This window comes from Semicossyphus pulcher, unplaced genomic scaffold, assembly GCF_022749685.1.
Source record: "Semicossyphus pulcher isolate SPU_LCO1_2020_fin unplaced genomic scaffold, fSemPul1.0.p SCAF_1, whole genome shotgun sequence".
NCBI lineage: Eukaryota > Metazoa > Chordata > Actinopteri > Labriformes > Labridae > Semicossyphus > Semicossyphus pulcher.
This window is the reverse complement of record NW_027211603.1, coordinates 13,986,196-14,010,231: the sequence shown is the minus strand read 5'-3', so window position 1 is coordinate 14,010,231 and position 24,036 is coordinate 13,986,196. Positions and strand designations below refer to the sequence as shown.

Sequence of the window (24,036 nt, the reverse complement as noted above, 5' to 3'; positions counted from 1 at the left end):
GAGTGGTGAGATCCTCCAGCCACATTCATGCATTTTTCATGTGACCTTTTAACTTGTGTGAACAAAGATGATGGCAGAGGAGTGCAACAGGAGTTAGCATCTATACATTAAGAGCAGCAGGTTTTCTGCAGCCTCCTCCACCCATCTGGTCCTCGGATATAAAAACAGATTTCTAGTAAAGTCATCCCTCTTAAAAAAAGTGAATAAAAATATCTGATTGTGATTCTGAATGGGCAAAAATAAATGTTGTACATCACAGAAGCACTGCAGGATCTAAGCAGCTCATGTTGACTACACACTCTGAACCCAACACTGTATTTGTGATCCGTATGAGGTTAGCATCCATTTTTAATCAGTGTTCAAAGCTGATGTAATATGTTCGGGACCAAAAAGGAAACTCCTGCTTTAGTCACCGTGATCTCTGGTGACTGCTGACAAAACTGTGGGAATTTAAGACATTTTCATGTCTTAGAAAAAACCAACATGAGTCATGATGGCTCAGAACTGAAATAGCACTGCTATTTATATACCCGGCCATTCATCCAATCATTTAATGCAGTTTCAGTTTGCTAACTTTCAAAAGATGCATGGATTTTATCGAGACACTAAGCAAAGATAAGCATTGTTCCTACATCCAGCAAATTATATGGTGAAATAAAAATTCAGGCTTTGTCAAGTGATTCAACTGTTTATGCTCTGGACTCTATGATACACAACTTTATACTGTATGTTGGTAAGAGAGGGGTAACATTAGCAGAGTGAATAAACAATTAGCCACCTCGAAATGTAAAATCTGCGATATCGTACAGCAATAAACAAAAAGGGTTAAGGAATATAAGTACGACAAGGTCAGTCAAAGACCAGTGTGCTTTCTAGACTACATAGTTAACTATATTAACAAGTATAACTAACTTGTTTTAAACATTTGGACCAATCAAAAGCCAGAACTGCCTTCAGTCAGTTAACTTACCAAGCTGCTTCTCCCTAGCAAATTAAAAACAGGGAAATATCTATTTTTATAATTGGGCTGCACGATGGTGCAATGGTTAGTGCTGTTGCCTCACAGCTAGAAAGTCACTGGTTCAAACCCTGGTTTTGGCAAAGTTTGGCCTTTCTGTGCGGAGTTTGCATGTTCTCCCAGTGGGTTCCCTGCAGGGTCTCCGGCTTCCTCCCACAGTCCAAAGACATGCTTGTAAGGTTATTTGATGACTCTAAATTGCCCATAGGTGTGGGTGTGAGTGTGAAAGGTTGTCTATCTCTATGTGTCAGCCCTGTGATTGACTGGCGACCAGTCCAGGGTGTACCCCGCCTTTCGCCCAATGACAGCTGGGATAGGCTCCAGCCCCCTGCGACCCTGAACAGGATAAGCGGTATAGATAATGAATGGATATCTATTTTAACAAATATTTTTCTACTGTATCCATCGCTCTAACAGCCAAAATAATTTGTATCCATAGCGTTAACAAATTAGCATTGGCAAGCTATGGTGATCTGATGCTCTTCTTCCTATTAAACTAATACTGTATAAGCTTCTGCTTTTAAATGTATGCAATACATTTTGAAATGCTTCATTCAATCTGATGTGTCCTCCATCTTTGAAGCAACCTGTGCACAGCGATTGAGTCACTGCTTTCAACACATGAACGTTCATCTGGACGGGAGGGCTTGTGGATTTAAATGTATGCATATCATGAACTAGACCACATACGTTAGTCAACGCTCATCACACAAACTACTGTTTAATGTTTTACCCTCCATTTGTACATGGGCCATGTAAAGGTGTCTATTACCATTAACTTCAAAGTAGCTGTTGCTCTATTGCTCTTCTATAGTTTTGGTTAAGTGTACTTTATTTGTACCAAAACAGCAGCAGAAATTTTACATCCGTAATGGCTATAATTTGAAAAAAAACATGATTGCGTGTACTTATTTTCTACACAAGATAAAGAAGGCGATTCGATAAGAGTACAATATCAATACCAAAAAGCAGCATCAGACAAAATAAAGATATTTTACACAGTTTGAAACTTGCTCCTCTTGTAACCACAACGATGACTCCTCCTTTCTCGAGATTAACTAGAGGCATTCCAGGAAACAACAAATTGGCAGGTCCTCTATTTCAAAAACTCACTGAAGACAAAATGGCAAGGGAGCATCTCACCCACGCTGCCAGGGCCTCCCTTTGCTTTGCTGTTGTTATTCACTATCCTGCTCACTGATTGATTTGTTGAAAAATCCATAGTAAAGGCTTTGTTGTTTTCTCCCATCACCTGCGCAATCCCTCTCTGGTAAAGCCTCCTCAATAACACTCTACCCACCATCGCCAATTAATAATCTTTATTACGCAACGCAAAGTGTCCGAACAAACTTGGTTTTTTGAAAACATTTTATGCATTTTCTCTACTCATAGAATATCGAGCAGTGTTGTGCTGATGATGATTTTGTTGTAGCGTCAAAGCTAGTTGCTAACATGGTCTTCAGTTTGGTGCCGCACAGGTAGCAGAAAAATTATCAGAGGTGTTTTTTATACTGAAAACGGCTCCCCCAAATCAAGATTCTAAGTTAAATATTTTGGACTATTTGCCAAAGGCTGGAAAAATGAAATAAATTTAACAGACAAAATACTTTTCAACCCACCATAAATCTGCTTAAGGGTGCCATTTGTTCTGTACTTGTGCCAAGCGCTGCAGCCTGGTTTATTGTTGCTGCTGTCATTGAAATGTATATTGATATTTTCAGTGATAAAAAAGATGCCTGTGCACAGATAATAAATAGCATTATAAGCTAGCAGCTAACCATTCCCCCCCTTGCAGTGAATGAGTTGCTCATCTAGTGGTGGCTGAAGGGTTCAGCAGAGGTGGGGAACGACCACAGGGAGAGAAGGCACAGAGCTCAATGGTGGGCAGCGCCAGCTAGGGAAGCCACAAGCTTTCCAATGATGGTTACACAAGTCCGGGCTGCACAATATAATTCCTCGTTTTATTACTCTTTGAAAGAATTGAAGAATGTGAGCTGGTTTATGTGAAGTACCTTTTCGGTGTAAATGCAGACAAGACACATTTTTGTGGTGCTGTCAACAGCAGCCAACAAGCTAACTGGAAGAAGAGGGTTGAGAGCAGCGCGTCTGGCAAAAGTTTAGCTTCACACTGAGTGGGACCTCTTAGGTTTATTCTAAAGCAGCTGTGGGAGGAGTTAAGTATTGCTACATGTATGCATTATACACTTTTGACAAGCATGACTTGGCCCAATGAACCCTGGACCTTTGTACCTCCAAAGTGGAGAAGCAGTGTCTCAAACAAGCAGGAACCACCGGGGCTGAGAAATATAGCCACTGTGGAAGCGCAAAAACATGCAGTTCCTCAAGTGTCCACTTGAGGCTGGCTCCAAAAGGGGGTCAATCCCCTTTAGGCCCCATGTTAAAACGCCAAACTATACAGCAGAAATATGTTTTCAGCCTGGTGTGTTTTAGTATTTTTAACCAATTTCTCTATGACTGCACGGGGGGTGAATTTACATATAACTCACCTGTTAAAATGATATAGAGGCTAAAAGTAATGCATAATCAGGGTGGGGTTGGTGTTGCTAGCTGTCTGCTAGGTGTCACCTAAGCTAATTCCCGTCATAAAACCTTTGTGTCTTTCGTGCCTTTTGGGGATTTATTTTTGGACAACAATATGGCTTGCTCTGTGGTACATAGTAATCGCCGTCAAAGTAGCTCCAGCTCCCTTATTGGTTGAAATTCTGGTATTATTTCATTTATATGTTATCACTTGTTAGCATGCAATTAAGAGTGTAAGAGTCCACACACTTTCTGAGCTCCTTTTGTCTGATAAATAAACAACACTGGTTAGCTACCACCACATGTAGCATCTCACTTGGCGACCAAAATGCCAAACTTGAGGCTTCAAAATGGCAGTCGACAAACCAATGTGTGACTTCAAGGCGGCTACATCCACTATTAACACAGTGTATGGTCTCAACCCTGCCCGTTTATTGTGTATGGATGGGGAGACGTGAAAATGATTGGATGGAAACAAATCAATATTGTAATAAAGAACCTTTTCTGCCTTCTTATTGTATTTGTAAGAATCATTTTACACATAAATTGATTTATTTCTTATTGATTTTTCTATTATTGATTTCAATAAAAGTCACATATTAATAGCTAGCTACTGTACAACACTGAATCGCTGTCATGTGATCCAGAGGCTGGTAATAAAGTGCATTTAAACTAAATTTAAATGTTTTAAGCAATTTACTTTTTAATCATTTGAAATTTAAATTCTGAAGTCTGTGTGGCCGCCCACACACAGGTGATCAACACACCTTCCACTACACACAGTGACTTCTTCTACATGTTTTTTTTGTAAGCTACTGAAGGATTTAAAAATATGCAAAACAGTTACATAACATTTCTAAATTATTAACTTCTTTATGTGGCTTAGACACAGAGTTGGAGATATAAATGCCTTATGTAAGGTCTTATATTATTAAAGAGGACAAGTTTCAGTAGTGTATGTGCTGAGGTCCAAGTGTGGGCTCATAATTGCTTAAGAGATCTGAGCTATTTATAGTCGTAGCACCCCACAACATTGACATCATGCAAATTTGTGTTATTCTGGCATCTCGCTGGATCTGATTCTCCCAAAGCTCACACAGAGGCTGAATCACGGGACACGTGAAATGCCAGTGACAACGATTCAGAGCCAGTGCTGATGATACTACTGGAAGTCAATGGTGAAGAAAAGCACTTAGAATAACTCACCCAGTCATCTGGGTTTTAGTGAGGAAACTGCGTACTGTAAAACAAAGAGTTTAAATATAGTCTAACCAACATTTAACATCTCATCAGATTTTTTAGACATGCTAGCAGCTTTGATAGTGTCGGACGTTGGACCATCACAGTACAGACTGCTACTATTTTGAACATTTTTCGACTTGAAAACACGATGATGGACGGCCCCAAACTTTGATACAGATGTTCAGAAAATGTGTTATTTTTAGCAACATGGCTCAACTATTAGAAGGATGACTATACTCATGTTCTCTACGGGATAAACTGTAACCCCTTATACACTACCAGTTCAAGGCGGCATCAGGTCCCGGTCAGACAGGGCGCAGCTGGGGGCGGCTTTTTTGTAGTTTTAAGGAAGCTTTATGCGCGCCGCTTTTGCGTTGCTGAGCACCTTGTGTTTTTCCGCTCTGTGCGCCTCGCGTTTTTGGGAAAAAAAATTAAACTCAAAGCAGAAAAGCACCCGACCTCAGTGCCGCAGATATAACTTATCTATTGAACACAAAGCTAAGCATTTTAGCTAGCCAAAATAAATGGGAACAGATCTGTCAGTTTACAAAATAACGGTTAGGTTGATGAAAGCTAATGATTCGGTGGTTGCCTCAACAACAGTAAATATTCAGGACTTTATTACACCTCTGTTACGTTCCGTCTATTGTGTAAAACGCAGTGAGGCGGAATGGTGGGGTAAAGTCGTTACACCTCCAGCCCGGCATCAGAGGTAGTGCGAAACAGAGAAGGTGAAATCAGTGTCAGTGTAAAGAGCGGAGCTGGCAGGGCGGCACAGCGCAGTGTGTGCGTGTGAAGCACATTTGCTTCCGCATCGCCGGAACACAATGTACTAAAAACACACACTGGGGCGGCTTTATGCCAGAGTTGCTTGGTCCATTGTAAAATGGCAAAGGCTGCATGACGGTGGAGCTTTGTTACAGGGCTGTGGCGGAACCGCAGTGTAAAAAGGTCTTGTGATTACCTCAATACAGCGCCATCACCAGATCAAAATAACTAGGCCTATAACAATAAATATGTTAGATGTTTGGGTTTATGGCCCAATACAAGCAAAACTAATATCCTTTTCATGATCCTCATCAAATCACAAAGAAGAAAGGACAGTCATTTTCCTGTTACAATTTAAAATGATCTTCACTTCACAAACCACATTTTTTCAAACCAGCTCTAACTTGTATGTAAAAACATGTGCAAAACATGTCACAACAGAGTATAATGAGGCTAGAAGTGTCCTTGTAAGACAAAACAATCTTTGCACAAGGCCACTTACTGAAATTTTCCGGCACTGCCTCTGTAACATTTCCAATAGTTGACCTTCTTCTACTGTTCTTTTTGTGTTTTTGTCAAACTGCCATATCCAAGGTCTATGAAGACATTGTTTACTGTACATAACACATAATATTTGACTACACTCCACTATTTCCTCACACACCATCCCCTCACTGAATGTTTTCCTGCTTTCACTTGTTCTTGTCCATCTGGCATGAGAGTACACTCAGTGAGGACATCAGGAACGTTCAGAGCAGCATCGGTTTGAGCGCACGCTCGTTCAACACGATGCTGCCTCTTCACAAATCAAGCCTGAAATATTCCCTCGTGTTGACCTGCTCAGTTCCTTTACCTGCGTCACTGAAGCCTAAGACAAGATGCTGATTGATTGCTTTCAGCAGGGGAGCAGTGATGAAAATATCTACAGTCCAGAGAAGGAAAAAAGAGGCTACAAACACAGGACCGACACACACACTTGTCTTTAAAGATGAGTTTCTGTTCAGATGTCAATTTGTGCTACCCTCCCTGTGACATGCTTATTTACTGTTAAAGCTACAGGAAAATGTGAATTTGTGACTTGATAGCTGCTAACTCCTCGGTGGCCTTGCCATCGTCTCCTTGAAATGTCGTCAATAACTGTTAACTGCTTCCCTGCTGCTTCTCCTCTTTTATTTTAACATCCTTATTTCCTGGTTCAAAGGCTCCTTTCAGAAGAGATACAAAATGTTCCGAGTTTCCAAATATGGAAATATCCATTGCCCTGGATATCGTCTGTGATGTGTGATTGATTGACTGATTTAGGTTACAAATCAGGTAGTTAGAACTCAGCGAATGGGACACTTAAGTGTTGTTCTGAACAACACAAAGACTAATACACTAAGCTTGATTTTGTCACCTTAAATTAAGCCAAGTACTAGTAAGGGATATTTTACGCAGTGTGCAGTTCAGCCACAAGAAGCTAACAGTGCTGATGAGGTCACTGTTGCAGCTGAAGATTTAGAAAGATGTAAAACATTTAACAGCTTGTTGACATTACTAAAATATCATCCCTCTCTGAGCCACAGCACACACACTGAGGGAAAACACAGACCTTGTTTAGCCCTTCATGAAGTTGTGTCGGTGTCCCAGTCTCAAGTTTTGCCCCGACAACTTCAGCTGCACACATTCTTTGCTGAGTACTTTGAGGTCGTTCCTGAAGCCTTTTGAAAAAGTCAACTAATCAAGTTCAGTAGGCGGGATTACAGCTGCCTTTTGGGCGGCGTCGAGCAATGCAGAGTCCGGCAGGGCTAAACTATCTACGCCACGCAATTAAATTACACCTGGCAACATCTAGCTATGCATTTCAATCACACTCATGCTAGCAGATGTTCCCGGGCCTGTAATGCTTTACTCACTATTGTCGAACAAAAGATAATATATTTGCAACTGCTGTAACTTTCCAGAGGTGTTATCTTCTTTGAGAGTATAAAAATGAATGTGTTACTCCCTTTGGAATTCACACTGGATCACATTTCATTAATCACCGATACCTTAAACAATGTACACGTTGGGTTTGGCGCTATTAGCCAACTAGCTACATCCATAAAAAAGAGATTGCTTATCTTTACAAGCCATTGTAAGTGGATTCACCTAAAAAACGTTTAAATTAGCATATTCATTAAATCGTCATGAACATGTCAATCTTGGCACCCATCGGCTAAAGTCTGGCGACAATATAGCCTCTAGGAGCGACGGCCACTTCTACGACTTCCAGCCTAGACTTCCTTTTCTGTGCACTGCATCATTTGCATGCAGATTTTTGTTTATAGGGATAAAAAAGCTAAAAATGTAGAGATTATGAACCCAGATGCAAGTTAACTGCTCCTAGTTACCACTCACACAGCTTCACTGTGACTGAGAATATTGTAGATAGGACAAGAATACATCATTTGCTACAGATCGGTTCAGACGAAGCTTAACAAAAGAAACCCTTTCCCAAGAAAAGTGCTTTTGTGAAAACAGAGTCAGGCTCGAATTTGTGAAAAAAAAAATAGAATTTAAGGAGCACCAGTTTAGCTCAGCGGTTAAAGTGCTGCAGGATAAACAGACGCGCAGCCCCGGATTCAACTCCGACCCTCGGCCCTTTGCTGTATGTCATTCCCACTCTCTCTTCCCCCATCACCGACTGTATTCACTCAATAATCTTAAGTAATGAGAATTTAGTTGGATTAGATTGTCACCAAAGTGCCCAAATCCTTAACCAATTGTACATTTGTCAGATTGTTTTATATCAGGGTAAACCTGCTAGTCAAAGTAACGACTAGTTGGTCCATTTGTTCATTCATTCATGCGGTACACTTTCATTTGGTCTGTTGCTCATTATCTTACTAGCTCTGTACATATTTTTAGGATACACTTGTTGACTTACTTATTTCTATATGCCCTTTATTGTAATGTTGCACTATCCACTTTGCTGCTGTAACACTGTTTCCCTGTTGTGGGACAAATACAGGATTATCTTATCTTATCTTAGTTCAGCTTGAGCCAAGATGATGAATCAATGATCAGGCTGAATAACCTCAAAATTTACCAAAGTGATCGTGATTATGATTTTTGTCCTAATTGAGCAGCCCACAGAGAACTAAATGTACAGATTAAACTTGAACACACTATAATTATCATAGCATATCTGAAATCACACCTGTACGTGTGTGACTGCCATACGCACACGTGTAATTCCAATGTTTACCTGACTTGGCTTTTCAATAATGCTTGCTGCCTTTTCACATTTATAACTTATTGTGGGCACAACTACTGCTGAGCCGAAGTGTGGGGAAGTCATAGCAACAACAAGGATGGTGAAAGCAGAGAACAGCACGGCTCAACATGCAGGAGACAAATCCTATTAAAGACATCGGCGAATATCATTCAGGGAACAGAGAGGCTTTTAAATAAACGTTCAGAGGTGAAATGATCCTTTTCCTGACCTGTTAAACTGGGTTCAGGTTCACGCCGACACTCAACAGTTTACTTTCCTGAGGACACGGGAGTACAGGGGAGAAAGAAAATCCTCTCACCCTGTTGTGCGGATGCTCTGCGTGGGCTGCCGGGGTCTTTTACTCAGGCTTCCAATAATATTGGTTAATTGCTAGATTTCTCCAGCTTCTCTCAACTTGCATCAGGAGTAGGCGTGGAGGAGTTTACAGCAGGGGTATATTGCTGCTGACAGAATACAGTGTTCTCATTCTCTCTCTCTCTCTTAATTGTCATTCCCTGCTCACAGGCACATTTCTCCGGCAGATTCCCTTGAGAGAGGTTTCCCCAGAATCTACGTAAAAGGATTCCTTCCCACGCCATGGTCTTAGGAACATCTCATTTTCATCCTCCCGCGCCTTGCTCATGCACACACACACTCCCTCTCACCCTGGCATTGTGTCCTCGTGTCTCCCTGTTCTCTCGCTCTCATGTTTTCTTTTTTTCCTCGCTCTCTCTATCTGCTTCTTAACTTCTCCGGGCTTCTCTCTACCAGCTCCCCCCCCCCCCTCCTCATATCTTATAGATCCTCCGTGGGAGGCAGCATCTCCCTCACACTGCAGGCGTGGGCCCTTACTCTGACAAATGACATGCCGGGGCCCACCAGCTTTGCGTGGGGGGAGAAAAGCTTTAAGTTAAGACGGAGGACTGGATTTGATTGGATGGTGAAACTCAGGGGCTGTATCTCGGCGAGCAGCATTTGATCGGGCTCAGGCGAAGAAGTGAGAAACACAGGGAGAACTGCGATACTATATCACACCTACGGTACGTTTGAAGAAATAATGACCACAAACCAAACACTGCTCACAGTGGCCAAGCAGTCGACTATGACAATAAAAAAATGTATGGCAAGAACATGACATAGTGTAAACATTTGTCTAGACAGCTTATACATAACGTAAGCTTCACCCTGTGTTTTGGTCTGGTTGATGTGTTTCAATAAATCACTTACGAGTGCTCCTCGGCCAGCTGCTCGGCCAGAGAAATGGCGTTTGGATCTCGGTCTAAGGCCAGGACGGTGACTTCAGGAACCATATTCAGAATCGCTTTGGTATGACCACCACCTCCAAATGTCATGTCCAGGACCACCTACACGCGAGAGAGCAAGAAAACAACACATTGTTCTCACAGCAGGAGTCCATATACACAACTATTCATCATCATCCTATCTTAGCCATGTTAATTCGTCATTAAAGTGTTTAAGTCACTGTGATGCACTGACAAGTAACTTAAAATTAGAGTTTTCTTAATCAGTCTTATTCCATCACTTGATGTCAAATTAAAGCTTAAAACATTTATTCAAAATTGCAGAAATGCCTGTAAATTTAAGATAGACTAAACTAACACTTAAAAAAAGATTGGTTTGATGAAAAAGGCTGTGGGAGGTATAAATGTTGCACAATTTACTTTTTGGTTTCTTAGTAACTAGTCTAGTTGTGCAAAGCCCAAACTATGAACTGAATGTGTGAACATGTGATACAATAGATGTTCAGCTCCGAAGCAATGTTATCACATATAAACACAATAATCTTAACAATATGGAGCTCAATAAGCAACACATTCTTCTCAACAGTGAGATTAAACTGTTCTTTTTTTGTTGTTTCTTTGCTCTTACCTTTGCATTTTTAAAGCCTGTTACTCGGTGTTACACGGTGTTACACGGTGTTACACGGTGTTACTCGGTGTTCAGGCACCCACCGATTGCACAACTCCCCCACCGCCGTTTTGCCTTTCTTGGGCGTAGAAATATGAATATACAAGGAGCCTCATTCACCTTCATTCGACTTTAAAAAACATCATATAGTCGAATAAAAACTGTGACGCAGACTCGCAGCGCTGAGAGGGGGAGAGTACGGGCACAGAGGGGGAGGGAGCAGATGATCGCGGACTTAAGTGATGACGTGATATACAACTTAGTTTGATCATGAAGCCTGATGCTCCTCTACAGCTCTGTGTGAAATATATGAACTACACAGCAGACTGGAGTCTCTTTTAACAGTGACAGACAGAAAGATCGGAGTAACACACACCCACGTTATTAAACGTCTATGTCCTCCATGCTCTGTGACATTATACACTATGATGAACTGATCGCAGGTTACAGCTCCTGCTCGTGTCATTCACAGTGCGCGGAATACAGACAGGTCGCGACCTTATTGAGCCAGGTACAGAGCATGAGAAACACACAGGTCTGTGTTATATCTTCTCGTCTTCTGATTTTTGCCGTCGATTACCATGGCAACGACTGAAGCTTGGAAGCATTCGGGTTAGCCCTAAAGCACTCTACAGGTATTGAGCATCAATAATGACTTTTTTTTTTTAATGTACGGTGTAATCGGTAACACCGGTGGTGTCACAAGTTTTTTAACTGGTGGGGAAATTTACCCACGTTGCATCCTTATTAAGAATTTGAATTTGAAATCCTTTGCCGTTAAAATATATACACACAACTCTTTTCTCGCCATGACAATACTATCTCAATACCAACACACAAATGGATAACCGATCTGAATATAAAGGATACAGACATCAGTTGGCAAACCATATACAACAATACATTCTCCATGACATACAACTCGAGAACTCAACTCATTCACAGAGTACACATCACCACTCACAAAATGCACCCTATGGGCCTCGCAGACAGCAACACCTGTACAATATGTCCCACTGCAGTAGACCACCACTTCCATGCATTCTGGCTCTGCTCAGCAGTTAACCGGTTTTGGTCGGAGGTCATGGGAGAGCTGTCCGAGATCCTCAGCATCCCCCTCTCCCCCTCAATCTCTCGCGATCATCCACAAACGTTCATCCTGACAGCATTAACGGTGGCTAAGAAAACTATTTTACTCAACTGTAGAGACAGAACTAAAGTATCAATAAACCACTGGCTGAATCTGCTAACAGACCACTGCAACCTAGAGAAGCTCACATCGACCCTACGGGACAATCTGGTTCCATTCAACAACACCTGGTCTCTTTTCCTGCAGTTCATTCAGAGCTGATTCCTCTTTATACCATCTCAACCAGATCTTCCCAACCCCAACATAATAACTCAAAGTAACCCACTTCTGTTTGCTCTCTCTTCCTCTTCTTTTTTTGTTGTTGGTGGTGTTACTGTTATTTATGATGTCTCTGTACTTTTGCTGTTTGTTGTAAATACTTAATAAATAAAGAAAAAAAAGAGAAAGTGAACGCAATAGCTCAGGTTTCAACCTTAAAATATTTATCTTTGAATAGCAAATACAATATTACTGAGGATTGGGACAAAATATCGGTACTGGTTTCTGTTATTTGGTAATTGCCATTTTTTTAAACCAGTAAAATCTGTTGAAGTCCGACATTAAAAATCTCCCGGTCATAATGCTGGTGAAATTAATATATGTTCAACAAAAAAGTATCACTGACTGATTATAACGCCTTCCCCTCAGCGCTTCAGGAATATGCTAAACCAGCCACCTGGACTATGGTTGGTCATTTTGGCAAAGGAATTACCGGCGAGGACGCGTCAGCAGCACCAACCCTTTATATTAACTAATATTAGTATGTATAACGAACTGCACTCCCTCAGGGAGCGAGAGAGAGAGTGCACACGCATATGGACAGCTCAGACGCGGCGCAGAATGTTGTCATTTGAGCATGAGACACGTTGTTCTGCTGTATAAACTTCAGGTTAGTGTCTGAACTGAACGTAAGACAGAGTCCTTGTTTACAGTGACAGAGTGATCGCTGTCTCATGCATGACTCCTCCGCAGGTTGAAAGTGCAACAGTTATGCGTATTGGACAAAATTATTGATCAGGACGATTCAGTAATTTCCCAATTCTACGCCCTTGATATTGCCTGCCTATTAATTGTTTTTAAGCTAAATAAACGCAGATAATATTTGACTGTAATTTCACCCATTTGTCCGGAACATTGAAAGCTTCCAGGACATGTGGCCCGGCACAGATTTGTTTTAACGGAGACCCTGACCGCAATGTGCCACTGTCCTGAGCAGTGAATTAAAATGATCGATAGGCTGATGCCAAATACTGATATTTTAATTTACAAATACACGGTGCTCTCAACAGATTTACCTGCGATTTTGACTCACCGCTTCACTACTTCCTGACTCCCAGGGTGCTTATGACATGAATGAGGGTAACGTGAACAGAAATTAATTGGCCAGAGAAGTTAATCAGAAATATCGTGATGTATCGTTATATGATGGTCTTGTAATATATAAATTATCGCAGGATCGCTGTATCGAGATATTATCGTTATTGCGGGCCATCAGTTCAAGCTGTTGTCACAGATATTTTTTATATGAACAGAAAATCAAATGACTCCCTGAAAGTGAAACTTTGTTTGACTTTGGATTCCTCCCACCGCTGTCATCAGTCTGGTTCCCTGCAGCAGGAGCAGCTTTTTTCATGGAAACTTTATAGCACAGAGGTTCAACAGGGATATTTGTTAGCAGAAATTGTAATACCGTGTTGGACTTGTCTTGATTACAATTCAATTCCATCTACATATTTCACTAAAAGATACAACATATATAAGCCAACTATGGAAGAAGCTCCTGAAAACTCAACAAACATGGATGCCAAACGTCAGCCAAAGACTGATGGGAGTATCCATTTGAGAACAGTTCCACTATCTTTTTACATGTGCAATATTTAATCAACCATTACCTTTAACATACAGCCTGGTTTGGTGCTTTGAGGAGCATCCACTCCACTACTCTCAACAACATCATCAGACTGCACCTGTAAACTGCTAAGCAGCATTTAGCAACTCGTAGCCTGGTAAACCTCACATACTACCCGAGCAAAACAGCCACTTCAGGCCACAGATAGGTCACTCCAATTCAAGAGTGAATGCACCAGGTCAAGCTTTGTGCTTACTTACATTACTAATGCCTGAGCTGGCCTGGGTGCTTGACCCTTTTTATTATTTATATATTTATAGATATTTTTAGGCACACTAAGTCTCACTGGCGGCATTTTGAAGTGTTCCAAGGACAGTCTACTCTCTCTACTCTGTGTTCTGTATATGTTTTTATAAAAATAAAGTTTGTCATATTTTATGGTCATTATATATTTATATCTTTAATACCTTCCTGATATTTCACTGGGGTAAAGGGTATTTGAGTAGAAACCAAATGTAAAACCCGAGCTGCTGGTGAAAGAGGTCACTTTATCTACAGCCTATATACTGCCTGTATATGCAATAAGCCCACAACACATCAGTGTGCTGAACAGAGATGTTGTCGGGTGTCAACTAATGAATTGCTGTTGTTGTTGGAATAAGTAATCTCAGCATAAGGTTATATATGCTCATGAGGTTTATAGCTAATTGTTTAAGCACAAGCTATGATGGTTTTGTCACGGACCATCGCGCACTAGCAGCACTCTCATACCCCTTTTCCACCTAAATTTAGCGCATTGACGCAGATTTTTCAGACACAGAAAGACCCACTTATAAATGCCGATTGTCCCTTTTCCCATTGCCAGTGAAGTATACTCCTGTCGGTCTCTTTTCTGCTGCGTCACCGTCAGGGTTAGAGACAGGGTTAGTAAACAGTGAAGATGTTACAGTGGTTAGGTCTTTTTTGTATCTGTTACTCATTCAGTCTGTTTATCAAACTTGGCGCCAACAAATTCGGAACAATGTTCGAGCGTTGCTCGGACGGAGACGAGTTGAATTTGTAGCTGAGATGACGAGGAGTCGCAGAAGTTACCAATGCAGCATAGCATCGCGCTGGAAAGGGGGACGGAGATTAGCATGTTAACACAGGGTTTATGTTCCCATCAATGCCGATCGGTACTGCAGAGCCATTTGACCCGGGTCTGAATGCCGACTGTAGCCTTTTCCATTATGCAAAAAAGCCGGGTGTTTGCGGTTTTTTTGACCAGTGGGAAAACGGCTTCAGTTGCCACCTTTATCAGCTCAGTTTGCTCGTTCTAAGACTGTCCACTGGTGGCGCAATACAAATAATCAATACAGTTTCTCTGTATGAGATTCGTAGAAAGACAGGTGTCTGATTTTTTAACTGCATTAAACATCATACCAGATTTCTAGACACCCTGATAAACTAAAATAACTTAGTACCGCCAAAGCCTAAATTGGAAGAGTGCATATTAGCTATAACAACAATACAAGCTCGATTATATGCTGCAGAAAATTCAGTAATCTCCCTGTACGCTATCTGCCACCTCTTTTATTTTGGAGGGACACATTCATTTTCTGTTATTGTGATGAATTTCTTGGTTACTCCGATAGTTAAGTTATCCATAAAGGAATATCTGCTTATAAAGATGAATGAGAAGGCGATCACTCTGCTGTGTAATGAGTACGTGGAGAATGAGCTGATGCTACCTCTATGCTGAACTGAATTATCACGTGTCTAAATGTGTGAATAAACTTCTTCAGAATAGTCTTTTAATTGCATGCGAGTGTTCAGTGTTAAAAGCATGCGTTCACTGCCACACACCATTTATTAATCCTAACATAAGACAAAGGGAAAATGTCCTATCAAGGAAATGTCAAACACCTGCCACAGCATCTTTTTTGTGAGTAACCACACAAACATCTCCTGTCCAGACAGATTAACTTATATATTTCCTGACTGCTAAAGAAGAAAGAAATCACAGCCCTGCACTGACAGTACAGTCTGAGATTGTTTGAATAATTGGATGTTTTATGGTTTACTTTTTATTTCTCCCCTTTCTTCTCTTGGATTTGTTCTAATGTCAGCAAATGGTCGGGAACAGATGTAAAATGACACAAAAAGGAAATGCCAGCTATTCCCTGCAAAAAAACATTAAACATGTCGATCGATAGTGACGTTGAAGGTGGGGTGTGTGCGTGCATGTGTGAGGGAAGAAGTGATCAATGGCGGTTCCCTCTCCTTTCCAGCGCACAGCAGCAGATGGGGAGGGGGTGTGGGCTAGTGGGATGAGTCACACGCATAATGAACTTGCCTGTTGTGCTATTCAATACAAAAAAAGGAAAAGGAAAACAGAAACACAAACAGCAAAGTAGGCTGGCTTTTACCCCCAAACAGTCGACACAAGCAACCTGGAGACAAACTGGGGCTCTGTTGGAGTTTGCAGCAATTTTCACAACAATATTTAGTCACATTGTGAGGGGGCTGAGGCCAAGGGAACAGAAGGTAAAGCTTTTTTATGTATCATGACAGAAGAGACTGACACTGATGCTCAATATTCTTAGAGGTGTTTGGTAGGAAATATAAATACTGCATGTTTATTCACATTTATATATTTATCACTGCTGCACACACGCTTTAAATCTCTATGAGGTTCGGCACAAGTTTCACCCCCTTCACTGACTCACAAACGCACTCCACATGAATGAAGCTGCAAGAATTAAGTGTTTGCAACCCAAACTGGAGAATAGGATGTTTACAAGGTCACGTATAAGGTTAATTAAAAAAAATCTACATTAGTCACCCCGAGTGAAAACAAGCTCCTTCAAAAGCCCTCCTCCTTTCTCCAAAAAAAGCCTGCTGCTTCTGCCACCAGATGGACAAAACAACTTCTTGAAAAGATTCTTTGCGATAATGGGGTTGGCATTTTGCGATGATGATTGACACCAAACTCGGGGAGTGAGTCATCCCCATTGATATTTCATACTGAGGAGCGGTGGCGAGGCTCTCACCTAGACCGGGCCTTCCCAGAAGCAAAGCAGCTGATTGAAAAAAAAAAAAAAAAAAAAAGTAATTACTGTAGTGTTGTGTTTTTGGACTTAGTTTAGGGTGTGTGTAATATCTGCCTTTCCCAGCAGAGGGAATAGGAGAGTTAGGAGTGGTCCGAGTGGTGCAGTCAGAGGCTGCAAGGTGCTATAATGCAGGACACTTCACCCCACAGGATCCTCTATGTGAGCTTCTCTTCCTAAGCAGAGAAGGTAAACACATCTTCCACTGTTGGGTATGTTAAATAAATAAAAAAAACAGGGTGAGAGCATCTTTTTAAAGAGATGAAACAAATACAAAAGATGTAGGAAAAGTATCATTTTTGCATCAATGAGATTTTCGAACATAACGCAGCTGATAAAGCAGTAAATAATATCCTGCCTGTATGGAAAAAAGGGGCCTCATCTGAAGTCGTCTTCTGCTTGAATTCATTAGGAAAAGGGGAACAGGAACCTGAGAGAAGGCAGAGTACTCACCTAAATCCTACTTGTGACTCCCCAGCCCAGGTCAGTTACAGTGGGGGATCTAAAATGTCATTGAGGGGAGTTTTTACAGATCTTGTTACGCTAACACACAGACCATTAGGGAGACAGATACACAGGTACAGGATCGCTTTTCTTGTCGCGTCCGTTGCCATGGCAAGAGTGGAGGTAACCGGTTTGCATTTCTTTCTCTGTCACACAAAGTTCATGGCGAGACACAAGTGCCCACACATTTTAGCCGGTTTGCAGCATGAGAGCAGGGTATGAAGAGACGAAGTTGAAGGTTGTCTTTAGGGGAATGGTGGTGGTTTTATCAGCTGGATCGAGGAGAGAAGAGTCTGCATGGATGGTGCATTTGTGCACTTCACTCTATGTTAATCTCACATTTAAACTTGCTTTATGCTCAAACTATACCAAGATGATTTGAGGATTGAATAATCGATCTTTATTTATACAGCGCCAAATAACAAAAGTCAGCTAATGAGACTTTTCATAAAGAGCACGTCTAGGCCTTACTCATTGTACCCGACATTAACCCATCATGAGCAAGTACTTAAAGTAATAATCTTGAAGATTTTCATTTAAATAAATGTCTGTTAAGTCACTATCTATCGCCCAATGAGGTAACACAATGGTGATTGAGCCTATGGCCCACTGATGAAAGCCTTTGCATTTGCAGTATTACGGACCGGGTGTCTGTGGCGACTTCCGCAGAAAAACTCATAAGCGGCGCCCAGTTAGTGACGTGTTTTCCATCAGCCAGCAGTGGTTGGTCTGCCAGAGAGGGTAGGCGGAAGCAGCTGCTTTTCCGCTCTCTGCAAGTGTTGCGAGTAGACAGTAATCTACTATGGCTGAACAAACAAAGAAAATTTGATGACTACAGATACAACTTCAAAAATAGGTGAAAATCCAAAGAAAAAGTAACAAATTCGACGCTCAGATGAAGGCAAACAGTCTATGAAGGAAAGCGACCGTCAGCGAGGAAAATCAAGAGTTACAACCGGAGCCAACCGTGGACGTCACACATGCAACACTGTCTGGATATCTGGGAAGTGTGCTACCGCAATTAACGTTTATCACCATAGATGCCGCCAAAGAGAACGAAACTGAGATCTTCAAGATGATTACTTGAACACTGGCATGCAAAACCTTTAACAGGCAGAACCCCTGAGCAGAACCAGACTTATGGTGAACAGCCATCTGCCGCAACCATGAGCCGAGAAAGTGGGAGAGGGAGACGAGGTTACACCAACTTTATTGCATATTCAGGTCTGTTTCTTTACAGCTAACTTGATTTCATATTCACTTTAAAACAGTGCAAATAAGTTCAAACTTATAGACGCTGTGTACATTCTGCATTCAGTGTCTCGTAGGTAGGAGGCCGAGGTGGGGGTGGGGTGCACAAAACAGATGGCTAGTGAGAGCAGACAAACTCAAAAGGCATGAAAGCTTCCTGCAATTACTCTGTCAATAGATTATGTTGGCGGCGATCAGGGATGTCTGGGATGCATGCAGCGTTTTGCCTCAATTAACTGAATTCAAAGTGTGCTAAAGCTACCACCCGTATCTCTGAGGGTAAGCAGGAGAGAGTGAGTGAATGAGTGACTGACTGAAGAAGTGATACAGGAGCACAGAAATGTTGACAAAACTCACTGCCTGAGGGCTCCTTCCAAATGTGTCTCTGTATGTTAAGATAATCTCTCTTTTGTCAAAGGAATGCTGCAGAGTTGCAACAAATACTTTCATTCCTCGTCTGCTCAGTGCCGTTTGCACTCTTTTGGCACAAGTGTAAATAAAGGCTCCTGAAAAGGTATTTGAGCTAGTTAAGACAGGACATGTCTACACGCGCTAAGACACCGTTTGCCCACAAAACCGCCGACCGAAGCTTGTAGGTCACTTCCAGACGTCCTGAAGAGAGATCAACAAGTCCTATCAGGGGCACTTAGGGATGAAAATGGGTCGGCCTTTCTGAGAGTCTGCGAAATACATAAAAATGTTTTAATATGACTTTTTTTGAAGTGTCCCCTGATGTTCAAATGCTGCGTGTGCTAATGAGAGACAGAAATTAATTATGGGAATTTGAAGAGGGGAAAAAAGAGAACCAGCTGTTACAGTTAGTGTTGTTAGAGCTCACATAAGAAACTTCAAGTCATTATATTATCCTAGTGTTATGAGCTTATTTCTTTTTTCACTTATCTTTGTATAAGAACCAATGTTAAAATAAGGACACCATTTATTGGGCGCCGGTTTAGCTCAGGAGTTAAAGGCCTTTGCTGCATACGGGCTCAGTCCTCGATGCAGCAACCCCAACTGCATGTCAGCCTTGCTCTCTCTTCCCTCATTTCTGACTCTGTCCAATGTCCACCATCTAATACAGGCAAATGCCAAAAACATCATCTTTAAAACCATTTCTGTCTGGGGCTTTGTTTACAGATTTTGGGTGTCAAAAGTGCAAAATGAGCCACTATAGCCCTTTTCCACCTGGCTTTTTTGCTTAATGGGAAAGGTTGCAATCGGCATTCAGACCCAGGCTATGACTAAGACTCTGCAGTTGACACGGGTAATTATCACCTTGGCTCCGATCGACATTGATGGGAACACAAAACCCGCCTTGACGCACTAATCTCCGCCCCTTTCTGGCTCGATGCTACAAGTTACGCCCGTCTACATCCAGGCAGCGCTAGAACATCGTTCCAAACTTGTCGGCGGAGTAATAGATACAATAAAGACCTAACCACTGTAACATCTTCACTGGCCTCCATGCTGATTATCAAAGGTATTTATTAGCGGATCTGAAAAACACGCTGATTTTGGTGGGAGAGGGGTATAAGTGTTCAGGAGGGCTCTCTGACAGCTCCATACTTCTCTCCTGGAAGTGTCTGGGGTTGTTTAGTTATGAGAGGGCACAAAGAGATCATACAACAGGTCTGTTTATGTCTAGTGTCTGCAATATGAATTTATAGCTATGCAAAGCATGCGGCTACAAGACTTATGTTTTAGGCTATAGTCCCTCAGTCCTCCAGCACTTGATTTATTCCCACAAAATTTGAAGCTGGTGTTCACGGTCCCCAAAGGATGAACTTCAGTCTGGTGAATGTTTTTGTGCTAGTTGTCGGTGACGTATGATTAAAGCTGTGCTTGTGCAGGACTAATAGGAAAGTGAGTTTAAAAATCTAAAGAAATACAACACAAATAGAAATCTAAATCTTTTTAAATCAATAATTGTATTACTTATTTCTGTATGTGAATCAACTTTTGAGTCATAGCTACATATATAAGACTATATGCATATAACGTTAGTCATACTTGTTGCACCTAGATGGGACCTAGATTCTCCTCTTCACCCTCACGAAGCTCTCTGCAGCTTCTAAAGAGGTTCAGGGAGGATGACTTAAAGCCTTACTTAAGTCCACCTACAAATTACATATTTATTCTTCTTCTTTGTCCTTTTGTTTTTATCCCAGTGCCAGTCACGGCGCTGTCTTTGTTCACCTCTTTTAAACAAGCAGCGACTGTTTGTTTTTTCATGAAATACTCCCACCACTGCCAGCATGTACGCACAGGTAGAACAACAAGGCCGACAAAGGTGAACACTCCTGGAGATCAAACTAAACCTAATGAGGGCACGATGCTACATACAGGGCTGCTATATAAACCTGCTGACATGTTCACACACATTACGGAGAAGCTTAGACTCATTTAGAGGATTAATTTAATGATTCACGCCACCAGGAAGATATCAGATTGCTTGTATTGTCACAGCAATTAAGCATTCAGCAAGGAATTTAATGCCACAGTTAAAGGCAATACAAAACCCCATTTGTCACTACTTTGATAATTAAATTATCACAACTTTGACGATTTAAATCCTTAAAAGTCTGCACGAAATCTTCAATCACAAGCGCTGCTCGCCTTTTAGAGTTAAAGGAAGCAACAGAAAGTTACAACTGCACGCCAGACACCTTCCCCTGAGGAGGATGAGTCTGGGAAACAGAGCTGCAGACTAACACAGACTAGTAGTAAATACATATCATATAAGTCACAGTCATAAGCACTCAGACGGTGTTTACACTGTAAAAATGGGACTGTAAATGTCAGCCACCGACACTGAAATACACAATATTAAAGTTTTGATGTATCTAACTTGTAAAATAAAATATCTGTAACTTCTGAGGATTACTGTTGACTACTGTCTCGCCTTTTTCTAGAGACTTCCCTTTTTTGGATTGGCTGCGACACGACAAAGGCTATTGGTCCACGGATGTGTGTGCTCCCAGTGTAGCACAAGGCCGAGGACATACTGGAAAACTATCTAAACAATTTCAGGAAGCTGGCGAGTCACACCAGTTTGTCATGGTGTCTCCAAACACCATATATAGCAAATTTCAGGCTCAATTGGGGCCGTTACGAAACACATAGGCACGGCTTTACGTTCCTTCTGGTGTCACCTCAGGAAACATTAATAAAAAATCAAAAAGAAATAAAGGAGCTTATTAACTGTGTTTAATGAGAAAGAGGTTCATCAATGGTTTAATATAATATATGATATATGGGTAAATAAACATTGTCAAGGTCTCCAGAAGCCGCATGAAATAACACATTAACAGAGCGTAAAGAATGGAGCAGTCTCCACCGCTGAGTCTGTTATTTTCTTGCTCAAGACACCTCTAAGTGTTTTTCCTTGCTTATACAAAGGCATCTTTCTGCAGCATAAAGGTTGTGTTATAGTGGAGGAGAGTGAAGGCTAAGTTGTGATGCAGGAGAAGGGAATATACACTGACCGGTGACTGTGTCAGAGGGTGCAACATATACATGTCAATATGACCTTTCTCATTTTCAATAGCTTAACGAGTGCTGCCAGCTTCTACTTGAATTAAAAGGCACTACATGTATGTGTGGCGGATTCGCTGGCCACTGGGGATCGGAAACAATAAGCAGGAGTGGAAACTGCCATGAATGAGGCAGGAGATAGCATGTCTACCCCTATAAACAAATATGAAAAATAGAGGATAGATGTATTTTATTGCAAGAAAAGCTAGCTATCATAGGTCGAAAGCTAGAGTAGCTGGGAAATTTAACTTAATGAGACCTGCTTACAGCTTTTTTTTTTATAACTAGGGCGCTGGTTTAGCTTCGTCGGTAGAAAAGACGCCCCATGTACAGAGGCTATAGTCCTCGACGCGAGAGTCATTTGGAATGACATGCACTGTCATTCCAAATGACTCTCTCGCTAATTTTTTTTTGCAAATTTTCACACTAGTGTACCACTATTGTTGGCATTGTAACCATAAGTATGTATTACCTGTTGTTGTTGATGTAACAAGAACATATGTTGTTGTTGCTCTCTTTGCCTGTCTCTTTCCTGCATTTCCTTCTATCCCATTTTTCGGCCCGTCCAGTCGAGGCAGATGGCTGTTCAACATGAGTCTGGTTCTGCTCGAGGTTTCTGCCTGTTAAAAGGAAGTTGTTCCTTGCCAATGTGCTGAATATTGCTAAGTGCTACTCATGGTGATTCATGTTGGGCCTCTCTTTAAATAACATAACAAAGAGTCGGTCTAGACCTGCTCTTTTTGTAAAGTGGCATAAAGGCAAAAGCAAAAAAATAAATATTTATTTCTCTTGTGCTTTTATTTTCCAATTCGGGCATGAGCAGAGGCTCTGGTAATGTGACGTCATTTGTCTGTAAAGTCCTGGATAACAACCACACTATGGTGAACTGACAACCTGCCTGATAAATTAATAACATAATCAGCAGCGGTAAAGGTTCAAGATTATCAAATCAATCCTCTTGCTGTCGGCTCAGGTGAATCAATTCTAACATTTTGTACGCAAATTGTGTCGTGATCGCTGTCCGAGGTGCTGATCCTGGGACACCCAGGGACATGGGATCTGTCGGAGGATTCTGCTAAACTGTCCCTTAGGTTGGGTGAACTAGTGTCCAAAAACATTTGCCTGTGGGTGTGACTGTATCACATTGCATTACTGCAAAGGCAGGAGGCAGTGGGAATGGACACCACAACAGAAATACCAATCATCTCAGCTGTAATGGTGTTGGCAGCAGGAACCTCGGAGAAACATATCAGCAAAACGAAGACATCAAACTCTGGCCGGTAACCACTTGAGGAATATACCAAATGTTTGGTTCTGTTTTGGAGGAACTGAACCTGAAATGCTAAAGAAAGCATCAACACAAATAATTATATAAATCTCTACACAAGGGCAGTAGTCTAAAAAAAAAACCTGTCAAAATAAGTAAGCAGGAATGTTGGTGACATAGCGGTGGAATTAAAGTTCAGAGGCCTGCTCATGCATCACTTTATCTCTATTTGGGGTCACAGTCGCTGAAGGAGGATGCCAAGCTTGAGGCCCTAATGAGTCCTTATTGAATGGACTGTTGGCCGGTTGTTTGTCTTACTGCAGTGATTGCGTTTAAAACTATTGCTTTATCTCACTTTGTAGCCTCAGATTATTTCGCTTAAGTGGAAGACATTAAGATGTATTGTGCCACGTTAACCAAATTCCTGGAGGTCTTCCTGGATGTTACCACTGCCTTTAAAACACAACTTCCTCACTCGCACCTTCTCTTCCCTGATGTGTTGCTTAATTGTGGAGTAATTTTGCATTATATCCGCCTGAATTAACAGTGACAGTTACAACACCCACACCAATTTTAATCTGTAAAGATCTAAACAACCTCGACCCCACATTTCCTTCCTCTCTCCCTTCTTTCCTTCTATCCTCTTCTTTATGTTCTCTTTATTTTCTAACAGGCAC

The 24,036-nt window shown here is 41.5% G+C and overlaps 1 protein-coding gene across 1 annotated transcript in view; it reads right to left on the bottom strand.

Moving 5' to 3' along the window:
• The window catches only part of mettl15 (methyltransferase 15, mitochondrial 12S rRNA N4-cytidine), a 49,772-nt gene that overhangs the window by 11,138 nt on the left and 14,598 nt on the right, over positions 1-24,036 (bottom strand). The window contains exon 2 of the mRNA XM_069662163.1: positions 10,035-10,171. Coding sequence (XP_069518264.1) covers positions 10,035-10,171 — 137 coding nt within the window. The remainder of the gene's footprint in view (positions 1-10,034; positions 10,172-24,036) is intronic.